At 53.9% G+C, this 15,852-nt stretch overlaps 1 protein-coding gene across 5 annotated transcripts; it reads left to right on the top strand.

Moving 5' to 3' along the window:
* The first annotated feature begins 2,316 nt into the window (after positions 1-2,316).
* Positions 2,317-15,133, top strand: PLIN1 (perilipin 1). 5 transcript variants are annotated; one of them, XM_036069905.2, is made up of 9 exons: positions 2,317-2,637; positions 3,175-3,233; positions 5,963-6,167; positions 7,922-8,004; positions 9,336-9,600; positions 9,927-10,099; positions 11,870-12,061; positions 12,436-12,681; positions 13,583-15,133. In XM_036069905.2, exons 2-9 carry the CDS (start codon positions 3,186-3,188, stop codon positions 13,928-13,930), a joined length of 1,560 nt encoding a protein of 519 aa, XP_035925798.1. In that variant the 5' UTR covers positions 2,317-2,637; positions 3,175-3,185; the 3' UTR covers positions 13,931-15,133. The 5 variants fall into 5 exon arrangements, with proteins under 5 accessions (XP_035925798.1, XP_035925800.1, XP_035925799.1 ...); XM_036069907.2 differs by having other exon boundaries at positions 2,317-2,562; XM_036069906.2 differs by having other exon boundaries at positions 2,317-2,490.
* The last annotated feature ends 719 nt before the right edge of the window (positions 15,134-15,852 follow it).

The raw sequence follows: 15,852 nt of genomic DNA on the forward strand, positions 1-15,852 counted from the left end.
CTCCAGTATCTGTGAATGTGTTCTGGGAATGAAGAAGCGCTAAATGAAGGGCGATCCAGAGATGACCAGAGTATACACAGTTGGTAGCGCTCTGGTAAAATGAGCTCTCGCCTGGAAGATCTAAGCTGAGGAGGAGGATGAAGAAAGACGTAGATTGGAACGTCTGGGTTGAAAGAGACCTCCGAGGTGATCTCATCCAGGACAGGGTCTTCTGTATCAGCTCTGTCAGGTGGAGCTTTGGCTTCTGCCTGGAGAAGTTGGCCTTGAATCTGTGGCGGCATGTCATGGTGGCATCCATCTTGGTACTTTTGTCCTCTGCGATTTAGGGTGGGTGATGGGGAATTTGGGGAACACTACTTCTTCTAGAGTTTGTGAAAACCTTAATGGTACCCTGGTACCTCCCTCCCTGTACATCTTTCTCGTTTCCAACGAACCCTCCCCACCTCCGAGCCTCCACATTTCATGAGGGATTTTAAAAACCAAAGACGTTCCTAAGAGATGTACAGCCCAGCACATTCACAACTGAACATTGTTCCCGGAGAATTTATTCAGCAACAAATGTTTGAATGCCATGCTTAGCGGTGGGATCCACTTGTGCGCAGGAGGACCAAGGTCCCTATGCTCATGTGGGAAGGGAGGGGGCGGGGGGGGTGGTGAGGGGAGGAAAGAAGATAACTCTGTGTCCTTCAAGCTGTGGCTAGAAGACAGACTGCTCCCAGGGGACTGCCCTAGGCCCTTTCACTGCTTCTCACCCCTCACCCACATTCCAGACTCCCAGCCGAAGCTGCCAAAGGACCGGCTTTGTCAGCAGAACTTTCAGGCACAGAGCCCTATACACTCTCTGGCCCAGAGCCGTTACTCCAAAGGCTTGGAACAGGCCTTTGGCCCAGTTTGCTCTCCAGCCTCATGGATAATTTGTCCTGAACCTTGAAGTGAGGGCAGAGGCTCCTTTTTTAGATGCTTCCTTTCCTTTCCATTACTGTCTTGTATTTTAAAAGTCCGGGTTGGATCAATAAGTATTAAATGTATCACATACTTATAACTCCTTTTGGAGGCTCCCTGTTTGACTCTCCCTTTTCTGACCCCTCATTCCCTGCCTTATTATATCACAAATACAGGATTACCAAGAATCCATCAGAAATCTCCCCATCTCTTGCCTCTTTCTCCTATTGCCCACAGCATACAACTTAGCAGAGAGTCAACAATAGAGGTAATTCTACCAACAACAAGAAAAATAAGTTTTGTCCCCTCATTATCCATTTTATCATGAATAAACCCCAACACGGGGCTTGAACTCCCAACCCTGAGATCAGGAGTTGCATGCTCTACCGACTGAGCCAGGCTGGTGCCCCCTCATACCCATTATCCATTTTAAAAGACCCTTCTTAGATATCTGAAAACTATGGCTTACACTACAGTCCTCCATCATCTTTGAAGCCAGGAACTAGAACTTGGGCTCCTGCCTGATTTGTTGCTAAGGAAGGGATGTGAGCTGATAGTTCTTGGTTGTCTGGATGCTGTTGATCAGTAAGAGGATCCTGGTCAACACAAACACTTTTCCAGACTCAGCAAAACCCAGTTGGCTCTCCCACAGCATGTTCTGGTGGCACCTTAGACCAGGTAGAGTTCAATAAACTTCCTTGAAATCTAGGAATTTACAGAGGTTGAAATTGCTCCCTCAAAGGCTAGAATGTCAGGAAGTCAACCCCTAGCTCTGGTCCTCTTCTTCATTGAGAGTAATTTATCTTTTTTTTTTTTTTTTTTAAGATTTTATTTATTTGAGAGAGTGCACACAAGTGGGGGGCGGAGGGCAGAGGGAGAGGGAGAAGCAGTCTCCCCACTGAGCAGGGAGCCCAACGCAGGGGTCGATCCCAGGACCCTGAGATCATGATCCGAGCTGAAGGCAGACGCTTAACTAACTGAACCACCCAGGTGCCCCAAGAGCAATTTATCTTAATAATCGAAGAGTAGCACATTCAGGTGAACTCTGTTCCTGTGTGGGTTCAAATCTTACTGTTCAAAATTCGCTCTTAACAGTAAATAATAAGGGATGAGGGAAATGGGTTAAAAACAGTCCACAGGACACTCTGTGAAAAAGGAGCCAAAGATTATAGAACTTGAGAATTTTTTGAGTTTTATGACCTATATTCCCACACCTTCCTTCTGGAAGACAGTTTTTTGGAGAACTAGGGGCCAGAAACATGTTACAGAACTGATATTTCATGGCTCTGGAATAATAACTCCTCTGGGGCTGGATCTCTGTCAGCTCTGCAGTCCTCCTCCTAGTTGCTCAAATCTCCTTGCCAAAGCTAGGATATGTTCAGGGGACCCCGGCTCAAATAACCCAACGTTCTCTTCCTCTCTGCCCTCCTCCAACTGGGAGGTGTTAGTAGTATTGCCCAAGGCTTCCCTGGAGCGGCTGGAATTGTTTCTGCTGGGGGAGACACTCAGCAGCCTGGGCTCTGGGGGACTGAGGCAGCGTCAGCTAGCGTGAGTGCGGGGGGCCCGGGAACATCTGCCTTACCTGGTTTGTTTTCGAGAGTTAAAGGAAAGAAGCTGAGGGTAAGGGTCTCCTGAGAATTTCACTGAAGAGGAAGAGGCCACAGGGAAACCACTGAGGGGGAGAGATTATTCAAGGTGAATAACCAAGACTGTAGGGTAGATATTCTGGGGCACTAGCTTTTCCAGAACACAGCCGAAATAGCTGGTTTTAAGTGATGACTTTCTTCCTAGTTGAACATTCAGGGAAGGACTGGCAGGTACGCTTGCCTAAAAAGAGAGGAATTGTTGCAGAACTTTTGCATCAAAAAAAAAAAAAAAAAGACTAAAGCTGAAATTTATTCTTTTAGTCTCTTTTGGATCCTCATCTGGGAGCCCCTTAACTTCATCTAAAACCTCTTATCTCTTAAAGCTACCCTTATTTGTCATTTCTTACCCTGAACCCTTGTCAGAAACATCAGTCTTGACAAGTAGGCTGTGGGGCACCTCCTCCCAATGGGGCTCTAGGGAGTGACCGCTTGTCTGTGACATTCATGCTCCAGCCTAATGCCTTCTGTTGAGGGAGCTGGAGCTCCCCGGCAGCCTGGGCCTCATCGGGGCCATGAGAGGTTGGGAACTGACCCTGCGGGCCTCAAGCTGAGGGCTTTCTGATGGACCTGTGACTCTGCTTTGCAGCTTGAAGAGCTATGACGGCGGTCAACAAGGACCCAACCTTGGTGGATGGAGACCTCCCTGTAAGTAACTTGAGAAGTGGGGGGACCACTGAGCGGGGGAGGAAGGAGCAGGGAGGAGAGGTTCAGGGGACTCAGAACAAGTTATGTCTAGATTATATTCCTCTTTCATTGGCCATTATGTCTTTCATTATTCTTGCCCTCAGTACCTTTTGCAGGGTGCTCTTGGGGTGGGGGGGTGCCTACTGAAAACTGAGCACCTCGGAAGAAAAGAACAGAAATATTGGCTGAGTTGGTAAGGAGAGGAAGGGAACTACTGTGTTCTAAACCCTGATGCAAACGCCCACGCTTTGTCCGCCCAGGCGGGATGTAGATTCAAATGCCAAGCCACTGCATTCTGTAACTCCGGGGTGTCGTGCATGTTCTAGAGTATGAGAATGGCACCTCTCGGGGTTACACGACATACAGCCTGTGCTGCATATGGGAAAGGGTTAGAGGAACATTATTTCCGGGGTTCTGTGTCTAGCCTGGTTTTCACTGTGACTTGGAGCAGTGTGATACCTTTAGGGGTACTTGACCCTTCCAGGCAAGGCCTCTCTGATTTAGGCACAGTTCAGATAGTGGGTGAAACTTAAAAACTGTGAGCCCATATAATGCCCATCTTGTCCCAAGTTAGGCTTTAGCTAACTTTTGCACTTGGAATCACCACCAAGTTTTATATTAAATCATAGAACACAGAGGCATAAAATGAACCAGTGCATAGTTAACCCATCCAAACGGTTGGTGGTTTATTCCCTTCCCAGGACCTCTCTGTCCCTCTTTGGCTTTGCTTACAACAACCCCCGAAGGCTCTGTCCAAATGTTAAAGAAAATATTCTCTTGTTTACAGTCAGATTCTTTTTCTAGTTCAAATTTCAAACTCACCTGCAAAATGAAAGCTAAAAAATTGTAGCCTGCTGTTACAAGTCTCCTTGATGGGTCTCCTAACTCAGCCTACAAATGGAAGAGGCTAGGTCCTCACCTCCAGAGCAGAGCCCTGTAACAGGGACATAGTCAAACTGCAGAGAGCTCCAGCGTCTGAGTCAGGACCTGGGGAGCTTTCTCTCTTTACTTTTCACGTGGAGAATTCTTAGCCTTCCTAAGAGTGGACAGAAGAATATTAATACCCTTCACTAGCCGCAACAGCCATTAATCAATCCTGTGGCCAATCCTGCCTCACCTGTGCTCTCCTTTATCCCCAGACCTTGCGATATTTTGAAGTGAATCTTGCAGATAGGCCATTTCAGGCCTGAGTCGGAATCTTGACTCTGTCATTTACTAGCTGTGTGATCTTGGATAAGTCACCTCACATCTCTGGGTCTTTGTGTCCTCACCGGCAAAGTGCTAGTGCTGACCGTCAGAGGGTCACTGTTAGAATTCAGTGAGGTCTTGTCACCCAAGCCCCCCAGTCAGTGCCTGGAGTAAATATTTCCTCGTGCAGGACTAGAACCCACATTCTTTACTCAAAGACCAGTGTGTGTTCACTGAAATTCCTGGGTGACCTTAAGTTTCATTGTATGGCTGCATTAATAAGAGCACAGCACCCCAAAAATGAGAAGCAACAAGTTCACTGTACCCCACATGCTTAGACCACACCTGGAATGCTGTCTTCAAGTTGGAGTGCTATACGTTTAAGAAAGACAACACTAAACTGTAGCCTAGCCAGAGGGGCCACCAGACCAGGGCGGTAAGCTGAGCCAGGATCTGGAGCTATTTAGCACGGAGGAAGGACCACTAAAGGCAGGCATATTGCCTTCAAGTATGTGAAGGGCCAGCCCATGAATGATGAAATAAATGTGCTCAGTGTTGTTCCAGAGGGCAGAGGGTGGAGCAGCGGGTGAAGGCACATTGCAGCTCAGCAGCGCTGTCCAACGAGGGCCACAGGCCACTCTATGAGGGCCAAGGTCCATCCAAGGAGGCGTGTCAATACAAGCCTGCCGTGGAGGGGAGGAACGTGGGGGGATGGGGTCACTAGGTGATGGACATTAAGGGGACACGTGATGTAATGAGCCCTGGGTATTATGTAAGATTGATGAATCACTGACCTCTACCTCTGAAACTAATATTATATATTAATTAATTGAATTTAAATTAAAGAAAATGAAGAACTTGAGAAAAATTTTTAATTAAAAAAATTAAAAAAAAAAAATACAAGCCCGCCAGAAAGACTATGGGAAGCTCTTTTGCTGCAAAGGCTCCTGGAGGCCTAAACTTCTGTGATTCTGTGCAGTTGGGCAGATCTCAACTTACCCCTCCTAGGTGCAGCCCCGACCCATTCGTTTATTCAGCCAGCATTGCTGCCCTGGAGCTAGGCACTGGGAGAGGGACGAGTACACACACGATCACAGCACCCTGTGATGGAGGCGAGCCAGGGAAGAAGTGGTGGCTGCTGTTGTGAGGAGAAGGGTCAGGAAGCTTCCCAGAAGCAGTGATGCTCAAGCTGTGTCTTGAGGAAGCAGCATTCTGCCAGATAGATGGGTATGGGAGGCAAGGGGGAGCATGCACAGGCAGGGGACCAGCCTACGCAGGCAGGGAGGCCGTGTCCCAGTATCTCAGCAGAGCCCGGACTGAGCCAGGAGAGCATAGCAGGCTGGCTCTGGTTTTTCCTGTGAGCCATCCAGAGACCTCTGTGGCCTGGGTTCCTCCTAGGTGACAGCCTCCCCAGTGGGCTCCATGACCCGGGGCTGCCTTCCCGTGAGGCAGGAGCGTGCAGGGAACACCTTGATTGCCTGCCTTCCTTCCTTCCGCTCCAGGAGCAGGAGAACGTGTTGCAGAGGGTCCTGCAGCTGCCGGTGGTGAGCGGCACCTGTGAGTGTTTCCAGAAGACCTACACCAGCACCAAGGAAGCCCACCCGCTGGTGGCCTCTGTATGCAATGCCTACGAGAAGGGTGTGCAGGGCGCCAGCAGCCTGGCGGCCTGGAGCATGGAGCCGGTGGTCCGCAGGCTGTCCACCCAGTGTGAGTCCTCCGGGCACTGGCAGGCCACCACCTGTCTGTCTGTCTGTCTGTCTGGTAGCTTGCTTGTCTGTCTGCCGATATGTCTGTGTGCCTTTTTGGCTGTCCGACGGCCTTTCTAACCACCTACATCCCGTTACGTGATCTTCTCCTCTACAGCTGTAGATGATACAGTGAGAGACGGCTGTAGATCCAGGTACAGATAGGGAGGTACATCTCTCCTCCTCTGTAGATGTCCCATCTACAGCCCAGTTGGCATTTTCCTGGGATGACAATGATGGGCCAAAGAATTGGCAGGGCAAGGGATGGGCAGAGCTGTGTGGGCAGTGGTGGGAGTGAGGCTCGTGGTAGACCAGATGCCCACTTTGGCCCCAAATCCAGCAGCAACAGTAGGAGCTAGCAGAGTCTGATACAGAAGCAGGGGCAGGAGACTCTAGGTCTGGCCCAGCAGAGCCTGGGGGGGCAGGGGGGGACGGGAAGGTGTCCAGGCCCAGCAGCAGAGAGCTAGCAGCCTGGGCCATGGAGGTGGAGAGCAACTGTCCATACGGGCCCTACTACCTGACCCAGCCCTACTCAAATTGTTCTGCCCCATTTGAAAATATGGTCTCCAAGGAAAGGCTCTCTCTCTCTCTCTTTTTTTAAATCCCAGTATAGTTAACATACAGTGTTATGTTAGTTTCAGCCATACAACATAGTGATTCAACACTTCCACACATCACCCAGTGCTCATCACGACAAGTGCATCTAAGGCAAGGCTCTTGACAGGGCTGAGGGAAATTCCAGCAGCACCAAGAAGTCTAGGACCTTCTACCATCCTGATTAGAGAATTATGGGTGTGTGAGGATTCTGCCTTGGGCCAGCCTCCTTGCCTCCAAACTCCTTCAAAAACTTCCCTGGGTCTCATTTTGCCCAGTCAGAAGATGGCCCAAGTCATCTGGGCTCTCTGCTGCTTGAGAATTTTGTGAAGAAATGTAAGCTATCTAGAGAGAGAATATATGAAAGCATAGAGAACTGATCTCCATGATCATGACTGCAGAGCTCTGTCTTCAGCAGCCCGTACCTCCCAGAAGCATCTACATACTCTGGCACTTGCCCCCCTCTCTGGGGGCAACTCCTTTCTCTTCCCTGCCACCCTCTTCTCACCGTTGATCATCTTACTCCTAGAAGGTAGAAGGAAGGACATGGACAGTCCGGGGCCTGGGCCAGCTGCGGCTTGGACTTGGTCACCTCTAGGATGAAGCAGTACCGGCCCTACCCCCAACAGGGCCCACCCAAGGGCCCTGTTGCCCCTCCTCTCACACCTTGTCTTCATGCCCACCCAAACCTCACCCAGACAGGGGAGGGAGGACAGGGAAGGAGACACCAGTATTTGTTGGTGATTCACAGAGTTCCTGTCACTCCCTCCTCACCACAACCCCGCACGTTAGGCACCATTAGTCCACATCTGACAAACGGGGAACCTGAGGCTCAGGCACGCTGTGACTTACCCAAAGCCACACTCTGCAGACGCACGCACTGGGCTCTGCGTGCAGATCTGCCTGACTCCAGAGTTCCTACACAGAGGGAAGACACCGGCCTGGCCTCCCGGAATGGGGAGCTAAGAGGGGCTGGGGAACGGGGTGGGGGGGGGACTCAGGTTCCAAGATGCTTCCGATGCAGCAGGGCTGGGGGGCTTTGAGGGCTCTGAGGTGCCTTCCTTGACACAGAGGCCACTGCTAGGTCTTTGTGGCTCACCCCACTGTGGCCTTTGCTTCTAGTCATAGCTGCCAACGAGCTGGCCTGCCGTGGCCTGGACCACCTGGAGGAAAAGATCCCAGCCCTCCAGTACCCTCCTGAAAAGGTGAGCCCCTTTCCTCTTCTCTAATGTGCCCCGTACTCTGTTGTCCCACCTCTCAGGAGGAGAGGGCACAGGCTGACGATGCAATGACTGTCAGCCTTTCATTTCTATGGCAAGTGCCCTCCAAGCTTGGGGGTGGCCGCCTGCCCCTAAGGCCACAAGTGGGCTTAGTACTCTCCCTGTGGTGCCAAATGGAGGCAGGCTTTCTGGAAAGCAGGCACAGCCCAGGGGCTAACTCAAACAGGGGCTTGGGGTGGGTCCCACTGCTTCTAATCCCATGATCCCCCTTCCCCACCCCAGGATACCTAGTGGGCCGGCACTGGGCCACTTGGTAACTATAGTCACCTAAGGTCATGGGCCACACTCATCGGAGCTCAGGATTGCAGTCCCATGTCCTCAAGATCCAGCCCTTTATGGACCAGGAGACTGAAAAAGTCCCTTTACCTAGCTGTATATTCATTGGGTATTTGCTAGATAAGGGCCATGTCAGGTGCTTTTGGGGAATAAGCTTCATCTCACTGACTATCTACTCATCCCACAAACATTTACTGAGCCCTACCCTATGCCAGGGGCCACAATGCGATTTATGGAGCCCTCCCATTTAATCCTCTTGTCAACCCTCTGGTACGGGGTGGGTATCCCCATTTTACAGATGAGAAAACTAGTGACTTCGCCCTGGGCACACAGCCTTCAGTGGAGGCCACATGCGAGCAGGTCTGTTTGGCTCCGAGGCCTGTGCTCTTCACATTTTTCCAGATGAAGGGCATCTTTGTCACAAAAGAGCTCCCAGACTACTAGGAGAGAAAGATAAATTATTCCAATACAGAACTGGTAGGAAGATCAGCCACATCTCTGACTCAGTCTAGATGCAGATGGGAATGGGACCATGTTCTGAGGGAAGGACAGACAAGACATTCGAGGAATTTGGGAGTGGAGATGCCTTGTGAGCATGAGAATATCGAGACAGGTGTCATCAAGGAGGTGGCCTTTGGGGGGTAAAGTTGGTTAGGATGTTGCCAGGCAGAAGTGGGGTGCAAATAGGCCAGGAGATCCATGCACAGGGAGGACTGGAGCCCTTTCCCTTTAAAGCTCAGCTTAATCAAGGGGTCCAGATATTGGTGCCCCTCCCCTGGGCCTTTATTTTATTTTATTTTTAAGTAAGCTCTATGCCCAGTGTAGGGCTGGAACTCATGACCCTGAGATCAAGAGTCACACGCTCTACAGACTGAGACAGCCACATGCCTCTCTCCTGAGCCTTTAAATGAGGCCTTCCTGGAAGCTGGGCTCAGGGCTACCAGACCCACAGGCCTGACTCCCCTCCCCATCTCCCCCAGATCGCCTCTGAGCTGAAGGACACCATCTCTACCCGCCTTCGCAGTGCCCGCAATAGCATCAGCGTGCCCATCACCAGCACTTCGGACAAGGTCCTGGGGGCCGCTCTGGCCAGCTATGAGCTCGCCTGGGGGGTAGCCAAAGACACTGCCGAGTATGCCGCGAACACCCGAGCCGGCCGGCTGGCCTCCGGAGGGGCTGACTTGGCCCTGGGTAGTGTTGAGAAGATGGTAGAGTTCCTCCTCCCTTCAGCCAAGGAAGAGTCAGGTATCTACCATTATGGGGGGCTGGCAGACCCTTCTTGGGAAGTGAGTTGGCTGCCCATGCTGCCTGGGAATTAGTAAGAGGCAGCCAGGGCTCAGCCGGCCACGGCTCTGGGACAGGGAAGGCCCAGCAAGATTTCCAGAGGGATCTATCCTAATTTAGCCTCCTCTCCCCATTTGTGAGTGGGGAAAGTGAGTGACCCAAGTCACCGGCTCCACTTGTGGTGGAGCTCGGGTAACCACTTTCCAACCCTAGACACAACCTCAGCTTCCCCAGCACCCCTCTCTCTCTGATCAGCTTTCCTTGCTTTCCCCCCAAATCCCATCCAGCCCCTGCTCCAGGACAGCAGCAGGCCCAGAAGCCCTCCAAAGCCAAGCCGAGCCTCATGCACAGGGTTGGGGCCCTGGCCAGCACCCTCTCTCAGCACACCTTCCAGACCACAGCCCGGGCACTGAAGCAGGGCCACGCCCTGGCCATGTGGATCCCAGGTGTGGCACCCCTGGTGAGTGTCTGCCCTGAGCTCTGGCTGACCCCTAGCCTGGGTCCCTCCCATCCCACCCAACTCCACCTCTGGTCCTAGGAACATTCTCTCCTCCAGCTTGGGCTGGGACTTTTGGTTTAAGGACAGGAGGCCTTAAGGGGGTGGAGGGCCAGTCCTCTGGGCTTCAAGGAGAGGGGAAAGGACAGGCTGTGAGCCGAGGGCACTTCTGTCTCTCTCCCTCTCCCTCGGAGTCCTACCCTCCGGCATTCATCCTCACAAGGGAGCTTCTTGCGGTGGGCCCTCCCACCTATGAGGGAGCAGAGACCCCTAGCTGCTATCCAGGGACCAGGAAGTGTCACCTGTAAGTAAGCAAGGTCCCAAACCCCTTCTGCTGGGGAGAGAATGCTGGCTGGGCTGCATCCCTGACTCTGACTGCCCCCAGGTTGTAAAATTTCCCCTTTAGAGGCTTCTAATTTGCATCTTACTTGCACCTAAGGTAAAGCTGACTTTTCTAGGCCCAAGCAGGGCTAACTGCCCGCCATACCCCACCCCCACTGTGTATTTTAGCAGATAGAAACTGGAATTTTTTCATAAGAACCTTTATAAGAAACAAAGGCCAAATAAAGGAAAACAAAGGAAATAAAAATTAAAGCATAAAGGTCAGCAAACAAAACAACCACTTCTCAGCCATCATTTGAATAACACTTTTGAAAGCATCATCAGGCCTGACTCATTCATTCAAACAAATGTTTGCTGAGAACCTACTATGCGCCAGGTTCTGTGGCTCCAGTAGGGATACGGGAGTAGTGGTTCTCTTCTGTCCCCTGCCCTGGGGGATCATTTACCCGTGGGGGCTGCGACTGACCCATGTCCCAGCCTTACGTGTAGTAGGAGGGCCTGCTGTACTGTGCGACCTGTTCACACAGAACATAATGGTGTCCCCTGAAGCTGTATGAGAAAGAGGCCCTGTTCGGGGAGTTCCCTAGGGCTAGGAATGAGCCAGGCTGTGCCTCAAGGGGGCACCAGCCCACCTGCCCAGGTCTGTTTCCACCCATGGGACACTGGGGTCCTCTGGATTTTTTCACTCTTTAAAGATCTCCAAGTCTCCAAGGAGAATCTACTAAAGCTAAACACGCCTCCCCCCCGCCCCAAGACCCAGCAATTCAACCCAACAGAAATGAGAGCTTACGTCCCCCCATAAGACACGTCAAAATGTTCCTATCAGGCTTTATCCTTAGCCAAGAACTGGAGACAGCACAGATGTCCACCAACAGCAGGGTGTGTAAATTGTGGTGGATCTACATGGACTATGACACAGAAGTGACAAGGAAGGAGCTACCTTGACGTGCAATAGCACGGATGAGTCTCACAACACCATGTTGAACAGAAGAAGCTATTTGTGAAAGAAGACCCATTGCATGAGTCCATTTATATGAAGTTTAAAAATGGGCAAAACCACCCCTCTGTTGGCAGAGGTCAACATGTGGTCCCTCGGCGGGGGGGGGTACTGGCAGGGTGGGGGCACCCCCACGGGAGACTTCTGCGGGGTTGAAAGCGGCCTCTATCTTGATCTGTGGTAGTTACATGCGTGTGTGCTTACAAAACGTCACAGAGCTGCACGCTTCCGATGTGCGCGCCCCAGGTGTGTGAGTGATCACTCGGGGACAAGTCTGGGGGACAGTCCGCTGGGGCCCGGCCCCTGGTGAGGGCTTTTGCGCGCTGGGGCTGCCCGGCCCTCTGCAGGCGTGGGAGGCCAGCAGCTCACGGGCCACCCCCCCACCCCCCCTGCAGAGCAGTCTGGCCCAGTGGGGCGCGGAGGCCGCCATGCAGGTGGTGTCCCGGCGACAGAGTGAGGTGCGAGTGCCCTGGCTGCACAACCTCGCCGCCGCCCAGGACGAGGACCACGACGACCGGACGGACACGGAGGGGGAGGAGACGGAGGAGGAGGAGGAATCTGACACCGAGGAGAACAAGCTCAGCGAGGTAAGGCGGCGAGCAGAGGCCGAGTGGGGACGTGGACGCCTCACGGTCCCACAGCCCACTGAGGCAGGGGGTGGGCCTCGGCCCCCAGACCCAGAGCCGCACCCCCAGACGGCCGGCTAACAAAGTCCGTCCGTGCCCTTCTCTCGGCTGACCCTCCCAACAGCCCCAGCCCCAGAAAGTAGGCAGGGCGGAGACTGTCATCCCCGTGGTGCAGGTGAGGAAGCAGGTCCAGAGAGGGGAAGTGACCTGCCCAAGGCCACACAGCTCGGAAGAAACCGGCGGCCGCGTCCTTTCCCTCCAGCTCTGCGGGCGGTGGGGAGGACAAGGGCGGGGGGCGCGCCGCCGCAGGTGCTGACCTAGCTCTGGCCCCCCAGGTGGCAGCCCTGCCCAGCCCGCAAGGCGTCCTGGGCAGCGTGGCGCACGTGCTGCAGAAGGCCGCGTGGAGCACCGTCTCAGCCGTCACGTGGGCGCCGATGGCTGTGCTGGGCTCGGCGGCGAGGATGCTGGGCCTCAGCCCGGCCCGCGCCGCCTCCCCCACCAAGGGGAGGGCCATGTCCCTGTCAGACGCCCTGAAGGGCGTCACTGACAACGTGGTAGACACGGTGGTCCACTACGTGCCGGTGAGTCCCACCCACCCCAGGGGCCCGGGAAGGACGGGTAAAGCAGATTGGACCCAAGGGGCTGCAGTGGGCCTCCTTTCCCCAATCTCCTGGGCGCCCCAGAAACATTTTGACGAACTACGGCCTTGATGGGGGGCCCTTGCCAGCCCCAAGAGTGTAGAGACGCTGGCGGTGGCCTGGGACCCTTTCCCACAGCCCCCCCTTCCGACCATCAGTCTGGGGGTCCCCAGTTGGGCCAGCCCTCACCTCAGGGGGGAGGCTTCCAGGGCGCAGCCGCTGCCCCATCCCGGTCCTATCACCTGTTAGCAACAGGAAAAACCCAAGAGACACCAATACTGTCCCTCTGGCAGTCCCCGGGCCCCTGCCCAGAGCGAGGCACGGGTTGCGCAGGCTCCGAAGGCGCAGTCAGGCGCCCACCCTTTAGAGTGAGCAAGGGTTGGGGGCGGGGGTTACTCAGTCCCTCGCTTCCAAGAGGCACGCAGGGGTCTTGGCTGCCAGCCTGCTCACCTCGGGCTCCACACGGGGCCAGGCAGGGGTCCCCTGCCCCTGGCTGGGACCGCGGGTGGGCTGAGCTGCTGAGCGCACAGCTCAGGCCCAAGGGCCGGTGGGAAAGCCGCTGACTTTCCACGGAGCGACCCCTGAGGGAGACCCGAGGGGTCCAGGCACTTTGGGAGGGGGGCTGCCTGCCTTGCCTTGGGGGTCTGGGCCGAGGAGACCATCGGAGAGGGCAAGGCGTCAGCGGTCTCCCCTGCTCCCCCGCGCGCGTCCCACACCCCAGGCTGTGCGCTCCGGAAGGCCGCTCCCGGGAGGGGTGCATGCGAGGGGCCCGGAGAAGCGGTGGGTGGGAGGCGCAGGGACGAGGGGCCAGGCCGGGGCCCTAACACGGCTGCCGGGCCCTCAGCTCCCCAGGCTGTCGCTGATGGAGCCCGAGAGCGAATTCCGGGACATCGAAGAGGCCGAGCGCCGGGAGGCGGAGCGCAGGGCGTCTGGGGCGCCGCCCGCCGGCCCCGAGCCCGCGCCGCGCCCCCCGCAGCCCCGCGGCAGCCTGCGGCCCGCGCGCAGCCCCGCGGCGCCCCCCGGCCCGGGGCCGGAGGACAGGGTGGACGCGCCCGCCGCAACGCGCCCGGCCTTCCCGGCGGTGGCCCGCGAGAAGCCGAGGCGCAGGGTCAGCGACAGCTTCTTCCGGCCCAGCGTCATGGAGCCCATCCTGGGCCGCGCGCAGTACAGCCAGCTGCGCAAGAAGAGCTGAGCCCCGCGCCTCCGCCCGGCCGCCCGGCCGCCGTCCCGCCCGCCGCCCCGACGGCGAGGCCGGGCCCGGCTCTCCGCACAGAAGCAGAACCTGCACTTCCGAGGGAGCGGTGCCTTCTTCCAAGTAGTCCCCTGGGAACCCGAGCCTCATTCCCGCGGCGCTGCCCAGGCACGCATTATCTTTTTAGCACCGTTTTGGGGCTTCGCTGTCCGAACCTATTTTTAAGAAGCGTCGGAGCAGCAGCTTGCTTTGATTCTATGCCTTGTTGTTTTGTTTTGTTTCTTAGCCAAAGGATTAAGCGCCTGACTTGAGCTCTCACTTCTTTAACCAACGTGTGGCCAAATGACATTTGACTTGTTTCCAAAACTTAGATCCATCCTCTGTAGACAAAGATTAAGCAGGAGTCTCTGACATATGTTTAAGGCCTGAGCTCAGAGATTCCTCTGAGTATCCAGGCTCTCGACAGACTACTTTGAAGAGAGCGACAATTAGGTGCAGAAGCTGTTGGATGTTTATAGAAATATTAGCCTCCCTTTCCGAGTACCCAGTACTCCTCGCAGGGTGATTCGCGGCCTGTGCTCTGTAGCGCCACCTCCTGGCTCACAGCCACACTTCCATTTGCTTCCTTCCTGACTTCATCTGTACGTTCACTCTTCCACCATTGCTGGCGCCCCCAGGGCCGGGGGACGACAATGGTGACCCGTACACCTTATAAAGAACTACATAGACCATATGTATGGACTCTGTAGTAGCCACAATTCATTCCAAGTCCTATTTCTGAAAATGTCAATATTTGGTAAATCTAGGGAATGCATACATATAATTGAAAAATTCAAATATTGCAAAAGGGTGTGTGTCTTCCTCACTGAGTTCCCCAGTTCCCCTTTGAAGAGAGCGACAAAAACCACCGTGCCGTCAGTCTCTCGGGTATCCTTCCAGGTACAGGTTGTCCATGTGCAAGCCCACTTTGTGCACACAGCTGTGGGATGTGATCCTCTTTCTTCATGTAACAATAAATCTTAGAGATCTTTTTGTATCAGCACCATAAATCCTCCTTGCTCTTTTTAATGGCCATGTAGTAAGTGCTTCATAATGTAGATATGCTCTTTGATTTAACTGGTTCCCTAGTGATGGACTTTCAGGTTGTTTCCTTTTTTTTTTTGGTCCTGCAAACAGTCCTACAATAAATGTCTGTATACAAAATGTTTTGTGCAGATGTGTAAGTATATCTACAGGAGAAATTTATAACTTGGAATCGTGACATGTGCATTTTATTTATTTATTTTTAAGATTTTATTTATTAGAGAGAGAGCACAAGCGGGGGGAGGGGTAGAGGGAGAAACAGACTTCCCGCTGAGTGGGGAGCCTGATGTGGGGCTCGATCCCAACACCTGGGATCATGACCTAGGCTGAAGGCAGACCCTTAACTGACTGAGCCACCCAGGCACCCCAAGAGTATGTGCATTTTAAATACTGTTAGATAAGGCCAAGTAGCCTTCCAAAACAAACTCAGTTTTTCTTGTTATTGTCATCTGCAGCTGCACAGGAAATTACTACATCTCTGTCAGTCCTTTTAGATGTCCATATATACAACCCCCATAGGCCCCTCTCAGACCTGTGAGCTCCCTCTTGGCCCCCACTCTGTTGCATACCTGAAAGCCCAGCTTTCTGAAACTGACTCTGGATCCTGGCAGATCTTTGGTATAATGAGTCCTTGGCCTTGATGCTTGGGTTTGGAATCTGAGGATGGACATGCACAGGTGGACACGGCCAGGACTCAGAGCTAGCCTTGGCACCCCACCCCACCTCTACAATCCACACCACCCCCAGCAGTTTCCTGGGGAGGGAGTGTGATCTGACAAGAGGGGCCCTTATAAACTGATATGACAGGGGCTACAAAGATAGAGTCCAGCCTAGCCCTG

Source organism: Halichoerus grypus, chromosome 8 (genome assembly GCF_964656455.1).
Source record: "Halichoerus grypus chromosome 8, mHalGry1.hap1.1, whole genome shotgun sequence".
In the NCBI taxonomy this organism is placed as follows: domain Eukaryota; kingdom Metazoa; phylum Chordata; class Mammalia; order Carnivora; family Phocidae; genus Halichoerus; species Halichoerus grypus.